This window comes from Diplotaxodon limnothrissa, linkage group LG12 (genome assembly GCF_057381915.1).
Source record: "Diplotaxodon limnothrissa isolate DT_005_m linkage group LG12, D_limnothrissa_male_GT1.1, whole genome shotgun sequence".
Taxonomy (NCBI): domain Eukaryota; kingdom Metazoa; phylum Chordata; class Actinopteri; order Cichliformes; family Cichlidae; genus Diplotaxodon; species Diplotaxodon limnothrissa.
Genome location: NC_140607.1, coordinates 38858553 through 38881968, shown reverse-complemented (window position 1 = coordinate 38881968; position 23416 = coordinate 38858553). Strand labels below are relative to the sequence as shown.

At 41.2% G+C, this 23416-nt stretch overlaps 1 protein-coding gene across 1 annotated transcript; it reads left to right on the top strand.

The window, feature by feature from the left end:
* The first annotated feature begins 8293 nt into the window (after window positions 1-8293).
* On the top strand, window positions 8294-18170 carry LOC146621891 (uncharacterized). The gene is made up of 5 exons (XM_085367590.1): window positions 8294-8312; window positions 9527-9574; window positions 11320-11934; window positions 15363-16523; window positions 16609-18170. The coding sequence occupies exons 1-5, from the start codon at window positions 8294-8296 to the stop codon at window positions 18168-18170; spliced, it is 3405 nt and encodes a 1134-aa protein (XP_085223716.1).
* Window positions 18171-23416: the final 5246 nt, after the last annotated feature.

Here is a 23416-nt window from a genome sequence, read left to right as displayed (position 1 = left end):
CAGGCAGAAACATGGGTGTGCCGTGGGCTCCCCAGTTTCACCCACTGTGGCCAGCTTGTACGTGGAAAAAGTGGAAAAGAGGGCTTTGCTATCCTACCCTGGAACACCACCAAGCCATTGGTTCAGGTATGGGTGAAAATCAAATCTGCACTACAAAATCAGTAGTGTTAAATCGACACTAGAAAAGTGTCTATATGTGTCCAGTCTTCTGACTGTTAAATTTACACTTTAGACAGTGTTATATTTTTAACTGTATCTTAGTGTTAAACATTAACAATGACTAACACAGCGGTGTTAGAATCGCTGCACTGGCTCCCCGTGTGTTTCAGGATCGATTTTAAAGTTCTTTTATTGGTTTTTAAATGTCTTAATGGTCTCGGGCCTTCTTATCTCTCAGATCTGCTTTTACCATACGAACCCTCGCGGACCCTGAGGTCCTCTGGTACTGGCCTTTTGATTGTCCCTAAAGTCAGGACACATACTCACGGAGAGGCAGCTTTTCAGTGGTATGGTCCTCGTCTGTGGAACAGCCTGCCGGAGGAGCTCAGGGCCGCAGAGAACGTACATGTTTTTAAGAACAGGCTCAAGACCCACCTTTTTAATTTAGCTTTTACTTAGCGTTTATTTATTTTATGCTTATTTATTCTATCCTGTTATTCTATTATTAATTTAGGTTTTACCTAATATTTATTGATTTTATTCTTATTCATTTTTTAATCTTCTTACTCTATTTATATTTATATTTATATTGTATCCTGTTCTTATTTATTTTATCATTTTACCCTGTATATAGCCTATTGTGTCTTATCTCCAGTGTTTCCTCGGAGGGCGCTCTCTGCACCGGGGCTGTGATTGACCGTGGCTGCTGGGTCTCTGGGGGTCCTCTCAGCCTGGCTGGGGGGCTCCTTGGCCTCCCTCCTGCTGTGTGCCCAGCCCGGAGGCTGTGGTCTGTGACCGGCTCCCGGTGCAGACGGCTCCCTGTTATAGTGTGTAAAATGACACCTTCAACACAGCGTTCAACTTACTATTGGACTGTGGTGGGCGTGGTCTGTGGTGCTTTGCAGGGAGGGCGGACACACCTGCGCGTCATCTGCAATTACCTTCGCTGACCTACACAAGAGGAATTGGGGTTGTTGTGAGTTAGTTTTTGTGGTGTGACGTGAGGCTGACAGACAAGAGCTGCAGCCAGAATAAACAAAATGGCTCTAACACAGAATCTGTGGTTCCGCCGTGTTTCAGTCACACCACATGGACTTAGCTGGCTTAAATATAAACAATATAAATATGATCAACCTATCTCTAATAATCGGCTATGTACCACAGGCCTTCAAGCTGGCTGTAGTTAAACTGTTACTTAAAAAGCATCTCTAGACCCAGCAGTCTTAGCTAATTATAGGCCAATCTCCAACCTTCCTTTATATCAAACATCCTTGAAAGAGTAGTTGTCAAACAGCTAACAGATCATCTGCAGAGGAATGGTTTATTTGAAGAGTTTCAGTCAATACTGGCTTCTTGTTAAATCCAGAATTCAAAATCCTGCTCCTCACATACAAGGTCTTAAATAATCAGGCCCCATCTTATCTTAATGACCTTGTAGTACCATATCACCCTATTAGAGCGCTTCGCTCTCGCTCTGCAGGCCTACTTGTTGTTCCTTGTTGTTTCAGGAGACAGACACTATCTCTACTTTCAAGATTAGGCTTCAAACTTTCCTTTTTGCTAAAGCATATAGTTAGGGCTGGACCAGGTGACCCTGAATCCTCCCTTAGTTATGCTGCAATAGACGTAGGCTGCCGGGGGATTCCCATGATGCACTGGGTGTTTCTTCTTCACTCACTATGTATTAACAGACCTCTCTGCATTGAATCATATCTGTTATTAACCTCTGTCTCTCTTCCACAGCATGTCTGTAACCATTGTTAGGAAGGTTACTTTTAAAATGTATTCCACTACAGATTACATGCCCCAAAATGTATTTTGTAATGTATTTCATTACATTATTCAATGAAAGTAATGTATTCTGAATACTTTGGATTACTTAATATATTACCATGCCTTTTACAACTACTGTACTATTGCTGTGTGATTTATTACTATTACTGAAGGCTACTCACCATACCAATACCAACTAGATGTTAAAATCTTTTTTCTGTGTCCCGTTTGGATCTTTAGCCATCAGAATTGGTGTCTTGAGGCCAAGAAAGATGCCAAGCGGATTTATTTTACCAAGTGAATCATCATGGCCTTGCCATATTGGTCCATTTGATTGACCTTTATTATAATTATGAATTTATTTTATTTTCAGTTGCAAACGGGACAGACATGACTGTGGAATAGGACAGGGGGAAAGAATGAAAGAGAGGGAGAGAAAGAAAACCAAAGGGGAGAAGAGACAGTGAGAAGGAGGGGAAGAGAGAAAAACAAACCAAAACTCCTGGGTCACCTGTATGGAGAAACAAACAGAGGAGAAAGCAAACAACAAAGAGCAACATAATAAGAAAAAAAAAGCACCATCACAATAAACTAGCTAGTCATAGATATCAATAGTTACTAAATAATAAACGATATTGTGCAGCACGCAAGATAGACAGCGCACAGTGTGCTTTGAGGCAGCAGCCAAGAAAGCTTTAGTCCGCGTCTGTGAATACCCGTGTGTACACCTGTGTGCATACCTGTGTGGATCAGCATGCTTGCATTCCAAAGGTTTCTCCATGTAACGATCTGCTAGGGAGTGTGGGGGGGCCACAGCCCCGTCCTCTATGGTATGAAGCAGGTATGGAGGAGATCAAAACTCCAGACATCCAGAGGCCCCCAGAACACAAGAAACCATGGAAGACCAACAGAGGGGCAGCCGCGCCACTGTTCCAGTAAGAGCTGAGGAGAGTCCCAGATGAGGGCTCACTCAGCAGCCGCGGAGCAGAAGCCAGGGGGAGTTGCAGTGACGCGCCCGTGAGCTCCGCCGGCAGCCAGCTGCGCCTGAGTGACCGAGCCCCAGGCCGAGAGGCCGGGGGCACCCCACCTCCGAAGTGAGGTGGGTGGGGAATACCTGTATTCTAAATACCACCTTTTTAAACGGTAACTGTAACGGGAAACACTTACTTATATTTTGTATTTTAAATACGTAACGACGTTACATGTATTCCATTACTCCCCAACACTGCCTGTTATCCTGTCCTCCTTCTCTCAGCCCAACTGGTCACAGCAGATGCCCCGCCCCTCCCTGAGCCTGGTTCTGCAGGAGGTTTCTTCCTGTAAAAAGGGAGTTTTTCCTTCCCACTGTCGCCAAAGTGCTTTTTCATAGGCAGTAATATGATTGCTGGGTTTTGTCAGTGTTTGTTTTATTATTGTAGGGCCTACAATATAAAGCACCTTGAGGCGACTGTTTTTGTGATTTTGCGCAGTATAAATAAAATTGAAGTGAAGTGAATTGAACATGCAGGTTAAAGCTCCATTATGCAAAGAGGAAGCCACATATGAACATGACTATCCTTCCTGGACCAAAGCTCATTTAAAATGGTTTGAGGCAAAGTGGAAGCTGTTCTGAGCTCAGACTAATCTAGATTTAAATTTTTTGTTGGAAAGCATGAACACTGCATTCTCTGGACTAAAGAGAATCAAGGATCAGAGCGTTTTATCAGCGCTCATTTCAAAGCCTGCATCTCTGATGGTATGAGGGGGCATCAGCATCTATGGGATTGGCAGCGTACACGTCTGGAAAGTCACCGTCAATACTGAAAGGTATCTACAGCTTTTAGAGCAGTATATGCTCCCATCTAGAAAAGTATTTTTAAGGGAAGGCCTTCATGTTTCAGCAGGATGATGCTAAACTGCATTAGACAAAGATGGGACAGCATTCCTCTCCCAGAAGTTGAGCTGCTGCTCTCCTCAGCTCACAGACGTTTATGCACTGTTGTTGCTGCACAGTAGAAACAATAGGTTTTATGTCTTTTGTATTGTGTTGTAGACTAAACATGCACACAAAACATGTGACATTTCATACCTGTGGTAAACAGGAAGCTGTGGGTGAAAACATTACTGTAGGAAAGAAACCACTTCTGTTGTGTGGTGAAAAGGTGCACGCTGTCATCACGAGGACGTGAGCCATAGCCACATGTGGGATGGGTGTGTGAAGGAAGTAGTCTGGCTTTGATAAGATGCACTTAGAGTGGGATGTGCACTGCTTTTCCTTTGTTTTTAATCATTGTGCTCCCAAAGAGAAATTCAATTAATTTAATCTATAAAGCTCCAGTTCACAGCAACAGTCACCCCACGGTGCTTTATACTCTAAGAGAAAACCCAAGAATCAGATGATCACATTTGAGCAAACACTTGGTGACAGTGGGAAGGAAAACCTCACCTTTAGGAGGAGGAAACCTCTGGCAGAACCAGGCTGTGAGAGGGGCGGGCATCTGCTGCGACCAGCTGGGGGTGCAAAGAACAAGGAAGGAGGGTATAAATCACGGGCCATCGTTCCCCTTTAATTAGAGGAAGTTGATAAAAATGAAATACATGACATGGTTAAATAACATAAGAGTCTGCAGTCAGTTCTTCAAACACAGGCATATTTATAAGAATAATATAGACCATAAGTAAATAACAGTATATAAATAAGACAGAAAAATTATCTACAAATATGGAAATAAAATGTATTCAATTACAGAGCAGTTTCTCTGCTTTCTTAGTTTTTGAAGATTTTAGAAAACCTGGTTTTACAAAGACTTGATACTTGATCGTGATCTACTGAAGGAAGCTGGAGCAGCGATAACAGGGACGTGAGGAGAGGGCAGAGAAAAATCGCTGAAGGTGGGGGTGAAACTCTGATGTGCATAGAGCAAAGGAGTTAAAACAACAGGTTTAACTCCGCCTGCTCCTGCTCAAACATCATCACATCACACGATCTGTGCTCCTCTGACACCTCCAGCAAACCCCCATCACTCTGACCTCCATCCCCCTCCATGCCACCCTGCATCACAGCCCCAGACACCACCACGCCCCCAGTTAGTCAGACCCGCCAGCACAGCCACTCAGATAGTTGAGAAGCTCAGAACATTGACCCAACACCACAGTTTGTAAATTGATCTTTGACTTGTCAAGATCCTTTAAGACGATTCAGCCTGCTGAGTGTTGGGGATGAAGGTGGAGGCTACATGTTTCTCTTTCTATGCTTCATTTCATAAATTCGCTTTGTTGTGAGTCGTATTTATGATTTTATGACAACTACATTTTCCTCCACGATTAATAAAGTTTCTCCGTGATGTTGTTTTTTATTAGGTTTGATGTAGTTGTGTTCTGTGGTAAACAGGAAGTTGTAGGTGGAAACATTACGGTAAGAAAGACACCACTTCTATTATTTGGTGAAAAGTTAGCGGACTGTTCACCACATACGGTGTGTCATCTGTCAACAGGAGGAAGTGAGACGTATCCAGATGTGGGGGTGACAGAAGTACTGTAGCACTGTTTCTGCTTCAGCCTTGGTTGAGTCTGATATGATGCACTTTTATATATCAGTGACTTTGATTTGTTTGCTTTCAATAAATAACAAAAGGACAACTTTGATTTGCTGATGATCATTCAGAGATTTTCCATCACAAATGTCAGGCGAGTTCTTCAGAGGAGGCGGTGATCAGACTGCTGCTGCGCCTGAAACCCAGAGGATGGATGTGCTGTGAAAAGCATTTAATACATCGTGATTTGTGACGTTTGTCACACTTGGACAAATAAAATATCGGAAAGAGACGACGAGAGTCAAACCAGAGTACACTTTAAAAATAATGATTTGATTTCTTAAAGGAAAACACTCGCGCAATGCTACCTGCTTTCATACGTACATGTACAAATATATTTTAAAATCAGGTCTCAAGTGTGGATCATTCTTCTTTGAAATAAGTTGTTTTTATGATTAATGATTACAAACATATACAAACAAAAAAGATTTTTATTTTGGCAAAAGTACAGAAAACATGATCACCATCACTACCCCCCACCGCACGCACACCATGTGATCAGACACACAATCACACAGAAGAAGAAGCACTGCTGTGTCTCAGAGCGTGCAGAGGTGTTCAGCTGTGAAGTCGGATCGAGGCAAACAGGTAACACACACACACACACACACACACACACACACACACACACACACACACACGCACACACACGCACACACACACGCACACACGCACACACACACACACACACACACACACCTGCTGTTAAAAGGAATCAATCACTCAAACTATAACAGATCAGTCAGATTTTCATCGTCTTTATTCTCATAGAATCTAAATTATTTGCCTTTTTTAGTGTTTCTGCTGCGACTCTTTCGCTTCCTCCTTTTTGGCTAAACTAAAACATTTTTGACATGAAATTTGTTTCGGTCATTTCTTCATTTTAATTAAATCAGGTTTTCCACCTCATTTGCATTTTTCCTGACTGGCTGAGAGATGTGGACACACTCAAAAATAATATTTATGTTCAAAACTCTGACTTTGGGTAATTAATCATTGTAAATTTGTTACATAAGAACAATATAAAATGTTTAATCTGGTGAAATGTAGTTGATTGATATACATTCAGTATATACCAGGATTATTGTCCTTAGTAATATAATTTTATTAAATCAATAAACCTTTGATTTTACATATTTCAGCTGCATTTTACTCAGAATTATTGCTTCATGTTTGTGAGGGATACTAATCCGTTTTTGAGTGTACAGATGTTTTTGCAGCTGTCCTTATTGGTTCCCTCTGCTGCTAAACCTGAAACTGTCCTTTAACATTTTGTGTATTTTATGGAATGACTGACTTAATGAGTGGCAACATGAAAACAAACTAAGAAGTGCACTTTTGAAGTGGATGAAGAATCTCTTTCCTATGAAAAGATCCTTAAATTGACATGTTACATGTTACATGTTACATGTTACATGTACGCTGGTACTGTAATCTGTGATATTAACAAGGGTCTTAGTTTGAGTCCAGAAGAGCGTTTCAGTGAGCTAAAATAATGCTGTCCACTTTTTATTTTTAAGAAAACGCCAATATTGTTTAGTATTAACATGTTTTTAACACGTGTTTGAGTCAGTCGACTTTTCATTTTTAGCTCATAAAATCAATTTTCGTGATAATTCTGAGGCTGAGTCCTCTCTAAATGGTGTTACTAACCTTCTGAATCCACTTAAAACACAAACATTTATCTTTTAAACCTCGTTTGTCCAAAATCAGATCGTCCACGTCAGAGTTACTTTGCTCTTGCTGTCTTGCTGCACTTCCACATTTATCTTCACTTTCAGTGATTTCTGATATGTAGTTTTTCCACCTCTAAAGTTTTGGACCAGGTCGTTTTAGTTCATCGTCTTAACAGACTGTGAAACTACTCACATCAAATTTCTTGTTCATGTTCACACAAAGAAAAGCAGAAGAAAAGTTCAGATACTCAAGAATGAAACAAATGACAGGAAACGTATAATACACGATGACTGCTTAGAAGCTTGGCATGAATGTTTTCAGTGCTTGTGAAGAAAAACTTTAGTTTGCTAACTCAATCAATGTTTTATTTCTATAGCACATTTAAAAAGGACAGTGTCCATCAAAGTGCTTCACACAAGGTAGCAAAACAGAAACAACAAAAGCAACAAAAACAGTTAAAAACAATTAAAACCAGTTACAGTTACAGTTACACAGCACAACTGCAGACCGGGAGGAAGTCCAAACTCATTTGCTTCAAATGGAACAGGTGAGTTTTTAAGCGCGATTTAAACGATTGACTGGAATCTGACATGCGGACATCGGACATGCCAGTTTAGCTTGGCTAGAACAGTAGTGATGTCATCATGCCCTCTGGTGCCAGTTAAGAGGTGTTTTGAACTAAACGCTGGAGGAGAGAGAATTGGAGGTCCATGAACAGAGAATTGCAATAGTCTAGTCTCGAAGTAATGAAGGCATGGATGAGCTTTTCAAGGTCTTGATGTGGACTGTAAGGCTTTGCTTGGAGATTTGACGTAGCTGCTAACTGTCTGCGTCATTCTGAACAACAGACCAGAGAAACACATCAAAGTTACAAAATAATAATTCAATAATTGATGCACAACAGCTTACTGTGTTTCTGGCATCTGAGCTGTGCAGACCATTGTTTTTCTGGAGTTCTGGGGACACAGTGTAAAGTATTTAGTATTCACTGCTCATCCAAAGACTTACTGTATGATACTGCATGTGTCTGTATAAGCAAGTTTAGCACAAGAGAGCCTAAAAGCATCTTTTCCTCTCTCAGGTCAGTCAGTCGGTGGACTTTCAGCAGTGACATGATGGCAGCAGCACCTGGTGAGTCCAGACAGACTGCAGGTGAGACCTGCAGCCTGCTGAGATCAGATTCATTCTTTATACTGACAGGAGTGTGAAAATTGGTTGGCACTGTTGGCCTTTGGTAACTTACTGTGATTCTGACCATGCAACACACCTGTTCACCTGTTGGAAGAAAAAAAAACCCACATCATGATAATAATAATAATTCTCTGTTTTGTAAACAGAAAAAGAAATATGATGAGTTTTTTTTCCACTTTTTGTTGAATTAGTTTTCTCTTAAAAACAAACATAAAAACATTTATGTTCAGCACATAAATCAGCTCCAAATGAAACTTGAGACTCTGCACACTAAACCACCAGCTTCAACCAGAGAGAAGAGACTCGTCACTGAACTTTTCCAGGACGGAGGTTGCAGGAGTGATTCACACATTTACACTCAGCATTATAATTTGCTGCTTTAAATTTCTGAATAACCTGAAGCTGGTACAGGCAGAGCTTTATCCTCTCTGAAGCAGCCGCTGAATCGAGCTGTGATGCTGAGTTAGAGTGCAGCCCTTTGATGAACCTTTGTTGGCTTTGCATGAACGCCTGCTCAAGGAGGCGTTTCAAGAAACTTGCTATGGATTGCACAAGTTGTGTTATGTGTTACACTAATGCACTAATGTGACGTCCATAAAGTTTCTCAAACTCACATTGAATTGCAGTCAGGGACTGAAAAACCTGCTAAGCAACAGCTTTGGTGTTGGCGAGCCAGGCGAGTGATCGTCTTACAAGAACTGTAAAGCTTTCACTGATGCCCAAGCAACGAAAGAAGGAAATGAACGGGGACTTTTGGGATGCACAGTATATGATTATGTACACACACACACACACACACACACACACACACACAGAGAGTGTTTATTTACTTATCTTCGCTGAACATAAATGATTTTAGGAGGAAATAACATTTAATGAGCTAATTGAATTATGATGATTGATGATTTAATTTTGATCATTTTCATTTTGTACTGATGTGAGCTGTGAGCTCTGACAGCTTGGATTAAATATTGATCTGTATGTGTTGAAAGTGTCTGTGTAAAGGTGATGCCAGAGCAGTTAACAAACTAAACTTACTTTTGCTAAACTGAAATTTTTTTAAAAACTTTATTCCCGTAGCATTTGTAGATTCTCGTGTTTTCAGCCTGAAATTGTAAATTGGAGCACTGATTCATGTTTCTGTATTTTTGCAGATGATGATTTTAACAAACCAGAACACAGCAGCTCAGAGTCTGAGGACTGTAAGTCAAACTAACAACATTTCATATCATGAATAAAATAAGAGAAGCTGGTGGATTAGAGGAATGAAATGTTCTGCCAGGAGCTTTCTTATTTAAAGAGAGAACGAAGCATCTATTAAATCCTGCAGCCTGATTTCCTGCTTATTTGTGAGTCCAGTAGTTACAGGTCAAAATCTTGAATGCATTGAATGGGAAATTAAATTGATTAAATATGTATAAGTATATTTCTGTTTTGTTCATACTGTTAATATTTTTGAAGAAATTGAGTAAAAATGCTCAGTGACCGTGGAAATCACCAGCTGGCAGTGAAGCCGTACATGTGTCCTTGTGCAGTTGAAATAATCCACAAAAGTTGCTTTGTAGCTGAAAACAAACGCACAAATATTAATTTCCACAAACTTGAACTCACATGAATGTCGCTGTACGCTGCACGACAAAATTATTTAAACTGTTTGACTCCAGAGCTAGCCACAGTCAGTGTTGGGAAGGTTACTTTTAAAACGTATTCCACTACAGATTACAGATTACAGATTACATGTCCCAAAATGTATTTCCTAACGTATTCTGAATACTTTGGATTACTTTGTAAAAAGCATGATAGTGAATGAACTATTGCTGTGTGATTTATTACTATTACTGCAGGTTACTCTCCACACCAACACCAGCTACATGTTTAAATCTTGATGTAAATGAGTAACAGCAGGTGGACATTAGGTAAGGCTGCACTTTTTGCAGTGATCTCGTATAGAAAACTATTCCTCGCGTATATAAAACAGGTCCGCGGCTCCGAACCGTAGCAAAGGGACCTCTGGCTGATACGTCGGGTTCGTGTCGGGCTCGTAGCTGAAAACTAGCTTTACTTTGTTGTCTGGGTCACTTTGCTAGCGAGAGACAGAGAGAGGCGTTGAAAGACTCCAACGGAGCTTATTGTTTCAGAGGAAACAGGAACACAGCGTACAGTCGAGTCTTCATAGCTTACTCACAGCTGGGCTCGTCAGGCTGCAGTGGTTGTTATTATATTTACATGCTTCCAGCTCCCGTTTCTGCTCCGTGACAAGTTGTACTTTTCCTTTTTCTCCCTCCCTCGCACTCACCAAAAATATTACCAAATATAGAGAGGACAGAGCCTTATGACACAGGAAAATCCCGCAGTGTAATCCATTTATTTCAACAAAGTAACTGTATTCTGAATACCACCTTTTTAAACGGTAACTGTAACGGAATACAGTTACTCATATTTTGTATTTTAAATACGTAACGGCGGTACATGTATTCCGTTACTCCCCAACACTGGTTACAGCCTCCACAGTGCAGAGGTGCGACTGCCCAGCATGGGCGTTATTACAGCGGATTAAAGCAACAGCAACTAAAAAAGTAGAAAAACACTAAATAACCATGAAAATGATGCTAAAATGTGATTTTAAAGTAAAATTAATTTCCTCATTTATTTAAGTGTTTCCTTATCTATAACCATTGGAATCTAAATTATTACCAATATGTACATCTTACAACATGGATAAAATATTAGACATTAACAGGCTAACTTTCGTCTCCTACATGTTTAAACTGTTTTAGACTGAAGAGCATAATCGTTTCATTTCTTTTACAAAAGGAGAAGAAAATGTGGTTAAAACATCACAGAATGAGGCATGAATATTATAGTTTCTACAAAAAAATCAATGAATAATTTAAAAACGTGTGTTTAAAATAAACTCAGTGTTTCAGAAACTGAACTTATTTTTCAGTGTCTGAGCTGAGGGTCGTTCTGCTGGGGAACAGCTGGTCTAAGAGGAGCTCAGTGGGCAACTTCATACTGGGAGTGACTGTGTTCAGCTCTGAGGATAAAGCAGACCTCTGTCTGAGAGTCAAAAGGGAGCTGAAGGGGAAAGAAATCGATCTCATCAACACTCCAGATCTGCTGTCAACTAAAATCTCCCCAGAAGATCTGACGAAACAAGTTGAGGACTGTGTGAGACTCTCTGCTCCTGGACCTCATGTGTTTCTGCTGGTCCTCCAGCCTGCAGACTTCACTGAGGATCACAGACAGAGGCTACAAAGAGTCCTTGAACTCTTTGGTGATCCATCATTTGATCGTTCACTGGTTCTGATAATGCCCAAAGACAAGAGTTCAAGTTCCATTGAAAAGTATCAGCAGCATCCACAGTTAGGAGAGATTATCAAGAAATGTAGAGAAAAATTGTTGTGGCAGAAGAACCTGGAACAAGAGCAGCTGTTAGCAGCCATAGATACAGTGGTGAAGAAGAGCACGAGGGAGGAAGTTTCCAGTGAGGAAACATCGGTTTCACCCAGTCAAGATGAGGAAGAAAAAGTCCCTGCCAACGTGGATCCTATTAGGGGCGGTGAGTCTAAAACTGTGTTTTCTGTACAGTATAATGTGATGGTCAGGTTTGTAAAACTGTCTGGAAACTCGTGACAACTGCTGGCTCACTACCTTTCTGAAAGAAATCCTGGAGATGACTTTTTTTTTAAATGATCCAACTCTTAAATATAATCCCGTCCACATGTAAACGCTAAAAATGAAATGTTGGCCAATCGGAAGTATAGAAGGGAAAGAGTAAACAGGCCTTTGTATCCTGACAAAACCTTCAGTACTTCTGAAATGTTATTGTTTTTCTGAAAGGCAGCTAATTTTGTGTTACTTTGCAAGTGCCATTTTCAAGTGCTTTCATTATTTCAAATGTTAATAACTAAAGACAGTATTTTGGCTGTTGTGTAGACTCACACGTTGGGAATGAACCACATGCATAGAGCATACAGAAATGTAACTGAAAAAATATTACATTTATTCAAAACGGACGTCAGGATTTGGGTTGTGACAACGTCTGTGTTGAATGTAGAAACCACGTCCGAAGTTCACTCTGACGCCTCTGTCTTTCTTAACGGAGGGACAGTAACTGTGTGTGTGTATGTAAGCCTGTGAAAACTGCAGATAGTAAGATTAACAGCAGATAGACAGTATTTTGTCTTTATCCGCCATTATTGAAATTCATCTCATGTAAACAATAACGTGGCGCACAGCGTGACGTCAAAAACGGCGCACACCTTTGATGTTGCGTGAGTAAATTGAAAATCTCCACCCTGGCAGGAGTTTTTTAAAATCTCAGCTGTCAGTGACCCAGAATGCTGTTAATGTGTAGATGAAAGGCCCAAATGCATAGAAAATACCGTATTTTCAAAAACACCCGTGTACGTGTGGACGTAGCCTAAGGTACTGTTGGTAAGAAAGGTGTTTAGCTTGATAACAGTTCTAGGAAACTATTTTAGAAAGTCATGGATTATGGAGAGGTGAGATCATCTGCGTCTAGCTGTGAACTTTCCAACTTCAGTTCAGGTTTGAACGATTCCAGTTTGATAGAAGGTGGAGAACCTCTTCCAACTGTGGACCATGGCCTTTGATTTAGAGGTGCTGATTCTCATTCTCGCCACGTCACACTTGGCTGTGAACTGTTGCAATGCGAGCTGGAGGACACCACCTGATGAGCCAAACTGATGAGAAACACATAATCTGAAAAAATAAGCAGAGACGAATTTGTGCCTTCCACCACTGGACTGCACCTAGAAATTCTGTCCATAAAAATAATGAACTGGATTGGTGACAAAGGGCAGTCCTGCTGGAGTCCAACACCCACCAGGAGTCTGACTTGTTGCCAGCAGTGTGGACCCAGCTCTAGCAATGGTTGTAGAAGAATCAAATGGCTTGCTGCAACAGGCAAAACACTCCATACCCCTGAAGAACTTCTCACAGAATGCTCTGAGGGACACGGTCAAAGGCGTTCTCCAAGTCCACTAAACGCATGTAGACGAGTAGGGCAAACTTCCATGCACCCTCAGATATCTCTGCGAGGTTAAGAGCTGGTCCAGTGTTCCATGATTGGGACTACAACCACATTGTTCCTTCTGTATCCGAGTTTTGACTAAAGCATGGACCTTCCTTTCCATCATCCTGGAATAGACTTTCCTGGAGAGGTTGAGGAATGTGATCTCCATATACAGTGGCTTGCAAAAGTATTCGACCCCCTTGAACTTTCCCACATTTTGTCACATTACAGCCACAAACATGAATCAATTTTATTGGAATTCCACGTTGCATTTCTGATCAGCGCTCTCCTTGTTCGGCCTGTGAGTTTATGTGGACGTCCTTGTCTTGGTAGGTTTACAGTTGTGCCATACTCCTTCCATTTCTGAGTGATGGCTTGAACAGTGCTCTGTGGGATGTTCAAGGCTTGGGAAACCTTTTTGTAGCCTAAGCCTGCTTTAAATTTCTCAATAACTTTATCCCTGACCTGTCTGGTGTGTTCTTTGGACTTCATGGTGCTGTTGCTCCCAATATTCTCTTAGACAACCTCTGAGGCCGTCACAGAGCAGCTGTATTTGTACTGACATTAGATTACACACAGGTGCACTCTGTTTAGTCATTAGCACTCATCAGGCAACGTCTATGTGCAACTGACTGCACTCAGACCAAAGGGGGCTGAATAATTACGCACACCCCACTTTGCAGTTATTTATTTGTAAAAATGTTTGGAATCATGTCTGATTTTCGTTCCACTTCTCACGTGTGCACCACTTTGTGTTGGTCTTTCACCTGGAATTCCAATAAAACTGATTCATGTTTGTGGCTGTAATGTGACAAAATGTGGAAAAGTTCAAGGGGGTCGAATACTTTTGCAAGCCACTGTAGTTGGAGCACCCCCTTATGTCCACCTTGTTGAGGATAAGAACCCCCACCCTGGCTTACCAATCTAAAGGCTCTCAATGAGATCCTGTAGAGGTGTGTGAACCAAGACAGCTCTACAACATCCAGAGCCTTCAGGAACTCAGGGCAAACCTCATCCACCCCAGGGGCTCTGCCACCAACGAGTTGTATAACTGCCTCTGTGTCCTCACCTATGGTGAGGGATGACTTTGTCCCTGTTGTCCCCAGACTTTGGTTTCTGGAGGCAGCAGCCTAAGCAGAGAACCTCACACCTTCCTCTTTCTAGCCAACTCCTCTAGCTTATCCGGTGGAATACCAAAGCATTCCCAGGCCTCATGCACTAGCTCAGGCTCCTTCCCCACCAGAGAGGTGAGAGTCCATGTCCAAGTCACCAGTCTCTGTAGCAGGGATCAGTCTGCCAGTGTCAACGTTCTTAGTACACACATTGCACCCGACCTCTATGGCGTCTTAAGGTGGGTTACCTAAAGGAGGATGGGCCTATGTTCCTTCTTCAGGTTGCACCCGGCCAGGCCCCATGGGCTAAGGCAAGTCACCAGATGCTCTCCCTCGGGTCACCTCCCATGTCCTAGCTCCAAAATGGTGCCCAGGTAACCGGATGCCTGACAGGGTAAACTGTTCCCTTGGTCTGGTAAGGGTCTTATAAGGGTCTTCTAAATGGCTTAGTGTCTGGTCCCTCACTCAGGGCCAACTTGTAATGGGACACACAACCAGGTGGCAAAAGCCCCCCAACAGCATAGCACCTGGGATCCCTGGAACACACAAGCCCCTCAACCACGATAAGGCAGCGATTCACAGAGGGGCAGATGATATTAAAAGGTGATACTGGTTGTGCGCTGTGAATAGAGAGTGCATCTGCAGTTTTCTTGTTATCGTGAGCAATCATCAGCTAACTGTTTTAGGAAAAATAAGTAAATGGTGGTGGTATTTAACCAATCAGGTGATCTTATTAATGTTTCAAACCCTGTAACAGAATGTAGTAAAACTGTGGTGACAAAAGTCTGTGTGTCACAATTTTAAAGGTAATTTACAAGTTTTATCTTTGTTTTTCAGCACATGAACTCAGGATAATGCTTTTTGGAAAAAGTGAGAACAAAAAATCATCCCTCGAAAAGATCATCATTAGAAAGAAAGAGTTTAATATGCCTAAAGTCCTTGGAGGAAAGCAATGTCGCGCTGCCTCTGGAGAGTGGAAAGGGAAACCGTTAACAGTAGTCAAAACCCCCGACATCTTCAGTCTGTCTGTGAAAACTCTGTTCGAAGTGATGAAGAGCTGTGTGAGTCTCTGTCCTCCTGGACCAAACGTTCTGCTGCTGTTAGTCAAACCTTCTGATTTCACCGAAGAGGACAGAAAAACTCTGAATTTGGTCCTGAGCTTGTTTGGTCAAGATGCCCTTAAACACTCAATGGTCATTATAACACAGAAAGAGGAGAAAGGCAATAACTCAGTGGAAAAACTCATTGAAGACTGCAACCAAAGGCAGAACTGGTTTGAAAAAAATTGTTCTGCTACAGATTATTCAGAGTTGATGGAAGAAATGAATGAGATAGTGAGTGAAAACTGGGGGAAATATCTCATGTTAAAAGAAGAGGCTAAACCCAATCTGAAGTCCAGTGTGAACCTGGTTCTGTTTGGGAGGAGAGGAGCAGGGAAGACGTCAGCAGCCAAGGCCATTTTAGGTCAGACTGAGCTTCATTCAGCCTCCAACTCATCAGAGTGTGTTAAACATCAGGGAGAGGTGTGTGGACGTTGGGTTTCCCTGGTGGAGCTGCCTGCCTTGTATGGAAAACCTCAGGAGGCAGTGATGGAGGAATCATTCAAGTGTATCTCCCTCTGTGATCCTGAGGGTGTCCATGCCTTCATCCTGGTCCTACCTGTGGCTCCCCTCACTGATGAAGACAAGGGAGAGTTAGAGACCATCCAGGATGCATTCGGCTCTCGAGTCAATGACTTCACCATGATTCTGTTCACCGTGGACTCAGATCCTACAGATCCAGCTGTTGGTAACTTTTTAAAGGAAAATAAGAACATCCAGAAGCTCCTCCAGAGCTGTGGAGGAAGATCAGTTGTTCTCAACATCAAGAAAAAACAGCAGATCCCAGAGATGTTTGAGATTGTGGACAAAATTAGTCAGCCTACAGGACAACTGTGCTGTTATACAACTGCAACATTTTTACACGCACAAATGGAGAAAGTCTTAAAACTTGTCACTGGTAAGTAATTTAGATTTTCTATTTCCAATGACCCACTGAGTCCTGATCTAACTCTAAGTTAAATGCAACTGTTTTCATGTTTTAGGTGGTGAAGTTGGAGAACAGGACTCAGACTGTCTCAGGATTGTGCTGATTGGGAAGACCGGCTGTGGAAAGAGCTCTACAGGAAACACCATTTTAGGAAGAGACGAGTTTGAAGCTGCATCAAGTCAAATGTCGGTCACACAATGCTGTCAGAAAGCAAATAGTGAGGTGAACGGTCGTCCTGTTGTTGTGGTCGACACTCCAGGTCTGTTTGACACAAGTTTGTCCAATGAAGAAATTCAAGAGGAGCTGGTGAAATGTGTCAGTCTCCTGGCTCCAGGACCACATGTCTTCCTGCTGGTGGTAGAGATCGGCAGATTCACAGCAGAAGAGAAGGAGACACTGAAACTCATCAAGAAATTTTTTGGGAAGAATTCTGAAAAGTTCACCATCGTTCTTTTAACCAGAGGTGATGAACTGGAGCGTCAGGGAGAGTCTGTTGATGATTACATCAAGAAGAAATGTCACAGTTCCTTTAAGAAGCTGATCTCTGACTGTGGAGGAAGATACCATGTGTTCAATAACTCTGACAAACAAAACCGCACACAAGTCAGTGAGCTGATAACAAAGATTGACACCATGGTGAAGGACAATGGAGGAAGCTTCTACACCAACGAGATGCTGCAAGAGGCTGAAACTGCGATAAGGAAGGAGATGCTGAGGATTTTAAAGAAGAAGGAAGAAGAGATTCAGGAACAAAAGGCAGAATTTGAAAGAAAACATAAGGAAGAAATGGAGGCTATGAAGAAAAGAATGGATGAAGAAAGAGAAAAGGAGAGAATACAGAGAGGAAAAGAACTCGAAAAAATGAGAAATAAAATTAGAGAAGAAGAAGAGAAGAGAAAGCAGGAACAGGAAATCAGGGAAAAGGAGAAAAGGGAAAAGGAAGCTGAAGAAGAAAGACGCCGACAAGAATTTGAAACAGAACTTGAAAAGCTGGACAAACAAATTCAGTCAGAAAAAGAGGCAAAAGAAAATGTGGACAGAAAACTGGAAGAAGCCAGAGAAGAGATGAGAAGAAAACAAGAGGAGTGGGAGAAAGAACAGAAAGAATGGTGGGACAAACAACAACAAGACGAAGACAAAAGACGAGAGGAAGAGAAAGAAAAAATGGAAAAACTACAGGACGATTATAACGAAAAGCTGGAATGTGAAAAAACCAATAAAGAAGAGGATCAAAGAAGAAGAGAAGAGGAAATAAAAGAACTGGAGGAAATTCATAAGAAAACTCTGGATGATCTAAAGAAGAAACATGAACAGGAAGCCAGAAAGAAAGCTGAAGAGTTCAACCAAGCCCAGAAGAAACACGTGGATGATTTAGCAGCTCAGAAGGAAGAACATAAGAAGGAAATTTACGACTTGGTGAGACGTGTGACCAAAAAGACTGACTATTCGAATAGGATCAAGAATTTAATGCAAAAACATGAAAAAGAAATGAGATCTGTGACAAATGAAGAGGGGAAAGAAAACCTCCAGGAAGAACACGAAGAACAACTAAATAAGTTAATGCAAGAAATTTTGAATGAAGAGATCAAGGACGCGTCGACCTGCAGCATTTTATAAAGAGAAATCCACTTTTACAGCTGTTCTTTAACTGTTAGAGGACAGAAACAAACAACATGTGCAGACTTGTTGTTCTGCATGTTTTACACATGATTGTTCATCACGACCACAGAAAAAGCTGCTGATTGGATATCATCTCAAATAGTTCAGTTCAGTTTTATTTATATATATATAGCACCAAATCACAACAACAGTCGCCTCAAGGGGCTTTATATGGTAACGAAAAGACGCTACAACAATACAGAGAAACCCTACAATCAGATGATCAAACACTTTGGTGACAGTGGGAAGGAAAAACTCCCTTTCACAGGAAGAAACTTCCAGCAGAACCAGGTTCAGGGAGGGGCGTGGCCATCCGCCCACTAACTCCACTCACAACCAATAATAATCATTTTGATTTACACGTTAATCTGCACTATGTAAGCAAAATTACTCATGTGGATGATTTTCTTTGGTTTGGTCAAAATCACCATTTGACCAAAATGTTTTTTTGCTTTTTTAATATTAGATTGTTGTTAAAAGGAATCTTGATGTTCTTTCATATATTGTTCTGTTGTCAATATTTGTGGTTTGATTATGATTGTTTTTTGTTTTTGCTTTTTTTGCATAAATGTGTCATTAATAATAAACACAAGATGAATAAATAAACAAGTGAAAGAAAACTTAATGATTATTTTTCTTTCACTTATGATGAATAAATAATTTTTTAAATTTTGTTATAATTTAACCTGTTCTCTCCAAATATCACAGCAGTTATTCATTATAAAAACATATCTGCATATCATTTACACCAGTTTTATGGCAGAACTAAGATCGTATCCGTGTTTTCTTTAATTATTAATGTAAACAGTTTTTCTCTGTAATCAGCTCTGATTGTTGTTAAATGATGAAGTCAAACATCTTCATTCAGCTCTGAATTTATGTGTTTTTAAATTACTGAACTTGCAAAATTACATGAACTGCTCCACCTATGCTGACATATTTGATTTGCATAAGTTTTTGTCTATAAGGTAAAATGTGTATAACCTGTATTATGGTAATTAGTGATTGTAATGTGCACAACAAAGTCCTGATAAAGAAACTGTTGCTAATAAAAACAAAGGTGGGTTTGTGTTTTTGGTGCCTTTTCATTCTCAGCATCGTTGCAGGTAAATGCAGGATCCCTGAGTGGTCAAAAAACATTTGGTTTTTTTCTTAATCTGATTTAAGTCCGGACTCAGACACTCAAAAACTTTTTTAAGGAGAATTTGCTGGTTTTGGATCATCGTCCTGCTGCATTACCCAAGTGCTCTTTAGCTGCAGAGCAGGAAGTGATGGTCGAAGCTCCTTCAGGTTTTTCTGGTGGAGACATTCAGGAGCAGAATTCAGCAGCAGCCCAGCCCATCACACTACCATCACCATGTCTGACTGTTGTTGTGATCTTTTTATGAGCTGCTGTTAGTTTGATCCAGATGTAACGAGAATCACAGTTCAGCTTTTGTCTCGTCAGCCCACAGAAAGTTTTCCCAGACGTCTCGGGGATCATCCAGATGTTTTTTGGCCAATGAGCAATGAAAGGAGACACAAGTCCTTTTAAAGACCGACAGCGGAGTGTGAGAGATGGACTCAAAAATATCCCATTGGTTACTTTCTTACCTATTTTTAATCAGCTTTAATTAATAAAAACATAAAAATGTTTTTGGATTTCGGCATCATTGCTCATGTACCAGTTAAATAGTAGTTAATTAACCTGCATCATATGCATCATCTAACACTGTGCATTTTCTTCACAAGCATCTATAGGATTATTCAAATGAGCACAAAAAACAATCTGAACTAAATGTTGATGCAGATTCAGTTCCTGCTGATGCTGCAGATTTTCAGTATGTCAGAGAATGCAATATAATCACAGCAGTTATATTCTCTCCTCGTCCACCGTCAGCCAGACACGCCTCTGCTTCACTCTGCCTCTGATGGACGTCTCTCACTGTGGGGACAAACATGTGACGCTGATCTGTCTGAATGGATCTGCTGCAAACTCAGGCAGAGTTATCCCATCTGCTCCCTTTCTGAACTGAAGTGTGGAGAGAAGCTTGGTTTCACTCTGTCATTTAGAAAATGCTGATCAGGACTTTTCAAACATTTTTTATTAACTACAACAAATGAATCTTTTTAAAAACAGAACTAAATGAACACATTTCATATCTGATCCTATTTGGAGGTTTAAACAGCCTGGAAAACGACTCTTCGTGTGAGCGATGAGGATGTTTTATGGTGCTTTCTGTCGTTGCTCACACTTTGTAGAAATATCGTTTAGTTTGAGATGAATAAAAAACAAAAATGCAGGGTAAGGGTTATGCAAAGTAAAGATGATCTGACTGATCGCTCTGAATATGAATCCAACAAGGTTGATTTAATCATCTTTGTTTTACTGAATGGCTCAAATTTATTCTTCTGCATGAAACTTGTCAAACAGCCAGTTAATGATGTAATCAATAACTGGTATTGATTAAATCTGAAGCATAAAGGAACATGAAGATCAGACGTGTCCAGACAGCAGTGATAGAAATGAGAGTGCTGTTGTTGGAGAGCTCTTAGTTGTGGGTGTTTGGTCTTTAAAAGGACCGTTTGGTTTGTGGGGTGAACATCCAGCTGGCGTGGAGCTGCTGTGGACGTGGTGGAAGACTTTCACAGGTCTGTTTCCTCGACATCACTGGCCTCCTGCAGACCATCCACAGCCAGGCAGTGAGCGCACACGTGCTGGTCAAAGTGCAGAGCCAGCTCCCGAGCCAACTCCTGGAAGTCCTGACCACGGCTCAGCGTCTCCAGTTTGTCCCGGCAGTCAGAGATGTCCATCGGAGAGAAGTAGAAGCGTGTCTGGCTGACGGTACATGAGGAGAGGACAGGAGGTGTCCTGGAGGTCAGAGTCTTGTTGTTGGGACTGGATGGAGTCTGGCTGCTGGATCTGTGCTCTGTGGTCCTGCTTCCATCCATCGTGGTCTGGGTGATGTTATCAGTGTGAACTGTGGGACTCTGCCCTTTAGGCTGCTTTATATCGTGAGAGCTGCGTGCTGATTGGATGAGACAGAACAGGACCTACAGGTCCAGGTCTCCATTGTTCAAGTGACCCCCCCCCCCCCACCCCCACCCCCACCTCACCACAGGCTGAAGCCATTCAGGAACAAACCAGAGTGTAATCAAAGCAGTTGATTAGTTTTAGTTGAGCACAAAGACTTTGATCATTTTTAGTGATTATTCATTATCATTGAATCATCTCTGACAGTGATGAAGTCATTTTTATTATATGTTTATGTTAATGATATAGAAACAATTTAACAGATTTTGTCTTTTTAGCAGATGAAACAAATTTTATTAAACATATAAAAGGAACTTTTCGAAAGTTCAGAAACATTGCACCTCCTGCTCTAACTGGTCACTCAAATGAAGAGTGTGAAAACTTTCTTTCTTTATTAATAAGTCTAATATTTCCGGAGCAAACATCAGTCCTCCTCCTTTCTCTCTGACTCCACGCTTTAACAGGCCACCACTCTTAAAGAGCTTTGGACCAAGCTCTCTGAACGCTGTCATCAGTTTGGTTGACAAAATGAAACCAGCACACTCTTCAAAAGGGTCTTCAACACCATTGGACCGTTTGTTCTTAAGGTAATTAATAATTCTCTGACCTCCGTCTGTGTCCCTACATATTTTAAACAAGCTGCCTTTTATTTCAAAAGTGTTCTATATATGCTCCCACATATCCTGAATAGCTTTGAGTACATCTCGTACCATTGTTATGCAGACGCTATTCAGCTGCATATGTCCTTCAAACCCCAGAATGTAGCCACTTAGACTGAGGAAACACTGCGGTCAAGTGAGCCCTCACTTACGAAGTCACAGTCGAGGAATGTAGCCATTTAGAATTTATACCTTCAACATTAGCTGGAGATGTTTTAATCTGGTCACTTTGGAAAACCTTTATTATCTATTAATTACATACAGCTCTAAAAGCTTTAATTCTCACGTGAAATGTATAATTGTGTTTAATAGTGCTCTTATAGACAAACCATATTAGTTCTGACTCCATTCTCTGATTTAATCATCAAGCTTCTGCAAATAATCCGAGACACATATTTTTAATAGAAACAGAAACACTTTCAGCCTCCTGAATGTTTCAGTGTTGATTCCATCTTCTGTGGAAAGTGGAGATCTTTGGCTTTTGTATTTGGGTTGTTCGAGATCCGCCGCAGTAAACTCGCTGTGGAGGTCACAGCAGCGAAGCATTTTCTCAGGATTAATCTTCAGGTAGCAGGAACCAGACCCCATTTATAAAGTTAGTTATGATCAACACCTACGGTTCAGATTACACACTGATTAACAGGTCAGGTTAGAGATCATCAGGTATGACATCACTGCCTACTGACCAATCAGACCTCAGCAGGAGAGTCTAAAGTCTTCGTGTCTCCCTGTGAGCATCAATAATAAATAAAGATTATTAGACAGCTTTATTCCTGCATTTTCTTTCTGTTGGCAGCAAACAATTTGTCAATATTTTTATTGTTCAGTAAACGTTACTGACGCTAAAACAGAACACCTGTACTGTACCTGCTGACCTCGTATATTATTTAATCTTTACTCTTGTAACAAGTAAAGATTAAATTATATATATCTATATATAGAGATATATATATAGATATAGATATAGATACACACACATATGCATATGTAGTCTGGCCCGGAGACTCAAACCCAGGACGCTTCTACTGTAAGCTGTATGGGTGCTGCTCAATCACTGACCTAACTGCTTCTCAGTGTCTCAGTTTTCTCACTGCTCTGTGATCCTCAGTGAGTCCTGTCATTGACATAATTCCATCAAACATGAGCGGTTTAAAGCACTCGGGCTCAGCATGACTCACTCTTCTAATCCCGTCAACACCTTGAACTTTGTTTACGCGTCAGAGATGCAGTGACGCGTCCTGCTTTATGACAGCGTCACTGACTCTGGACTGGTTGTTGGGGCTGTGATCCAAATCTCAGACTTTGTTGTGGGTCAGCTTCCTCTCAGGTGGTTCTCTTTTGTTCACCCTGGGACTTTGTGAGCTCGAACATCAACTCATCAAAGTAAGGCTTTATTGTCAAAAACAATAAAATCCCAAATCCTTGGAGCGGCTCGTTTATGACGTGAACGCGATCCGAACCGACTACCAGGTGTTGGTGACGTAAATAGCCAGGTGTGCTTTGTGTTCGTAAAGCATGACGGTACTATACAC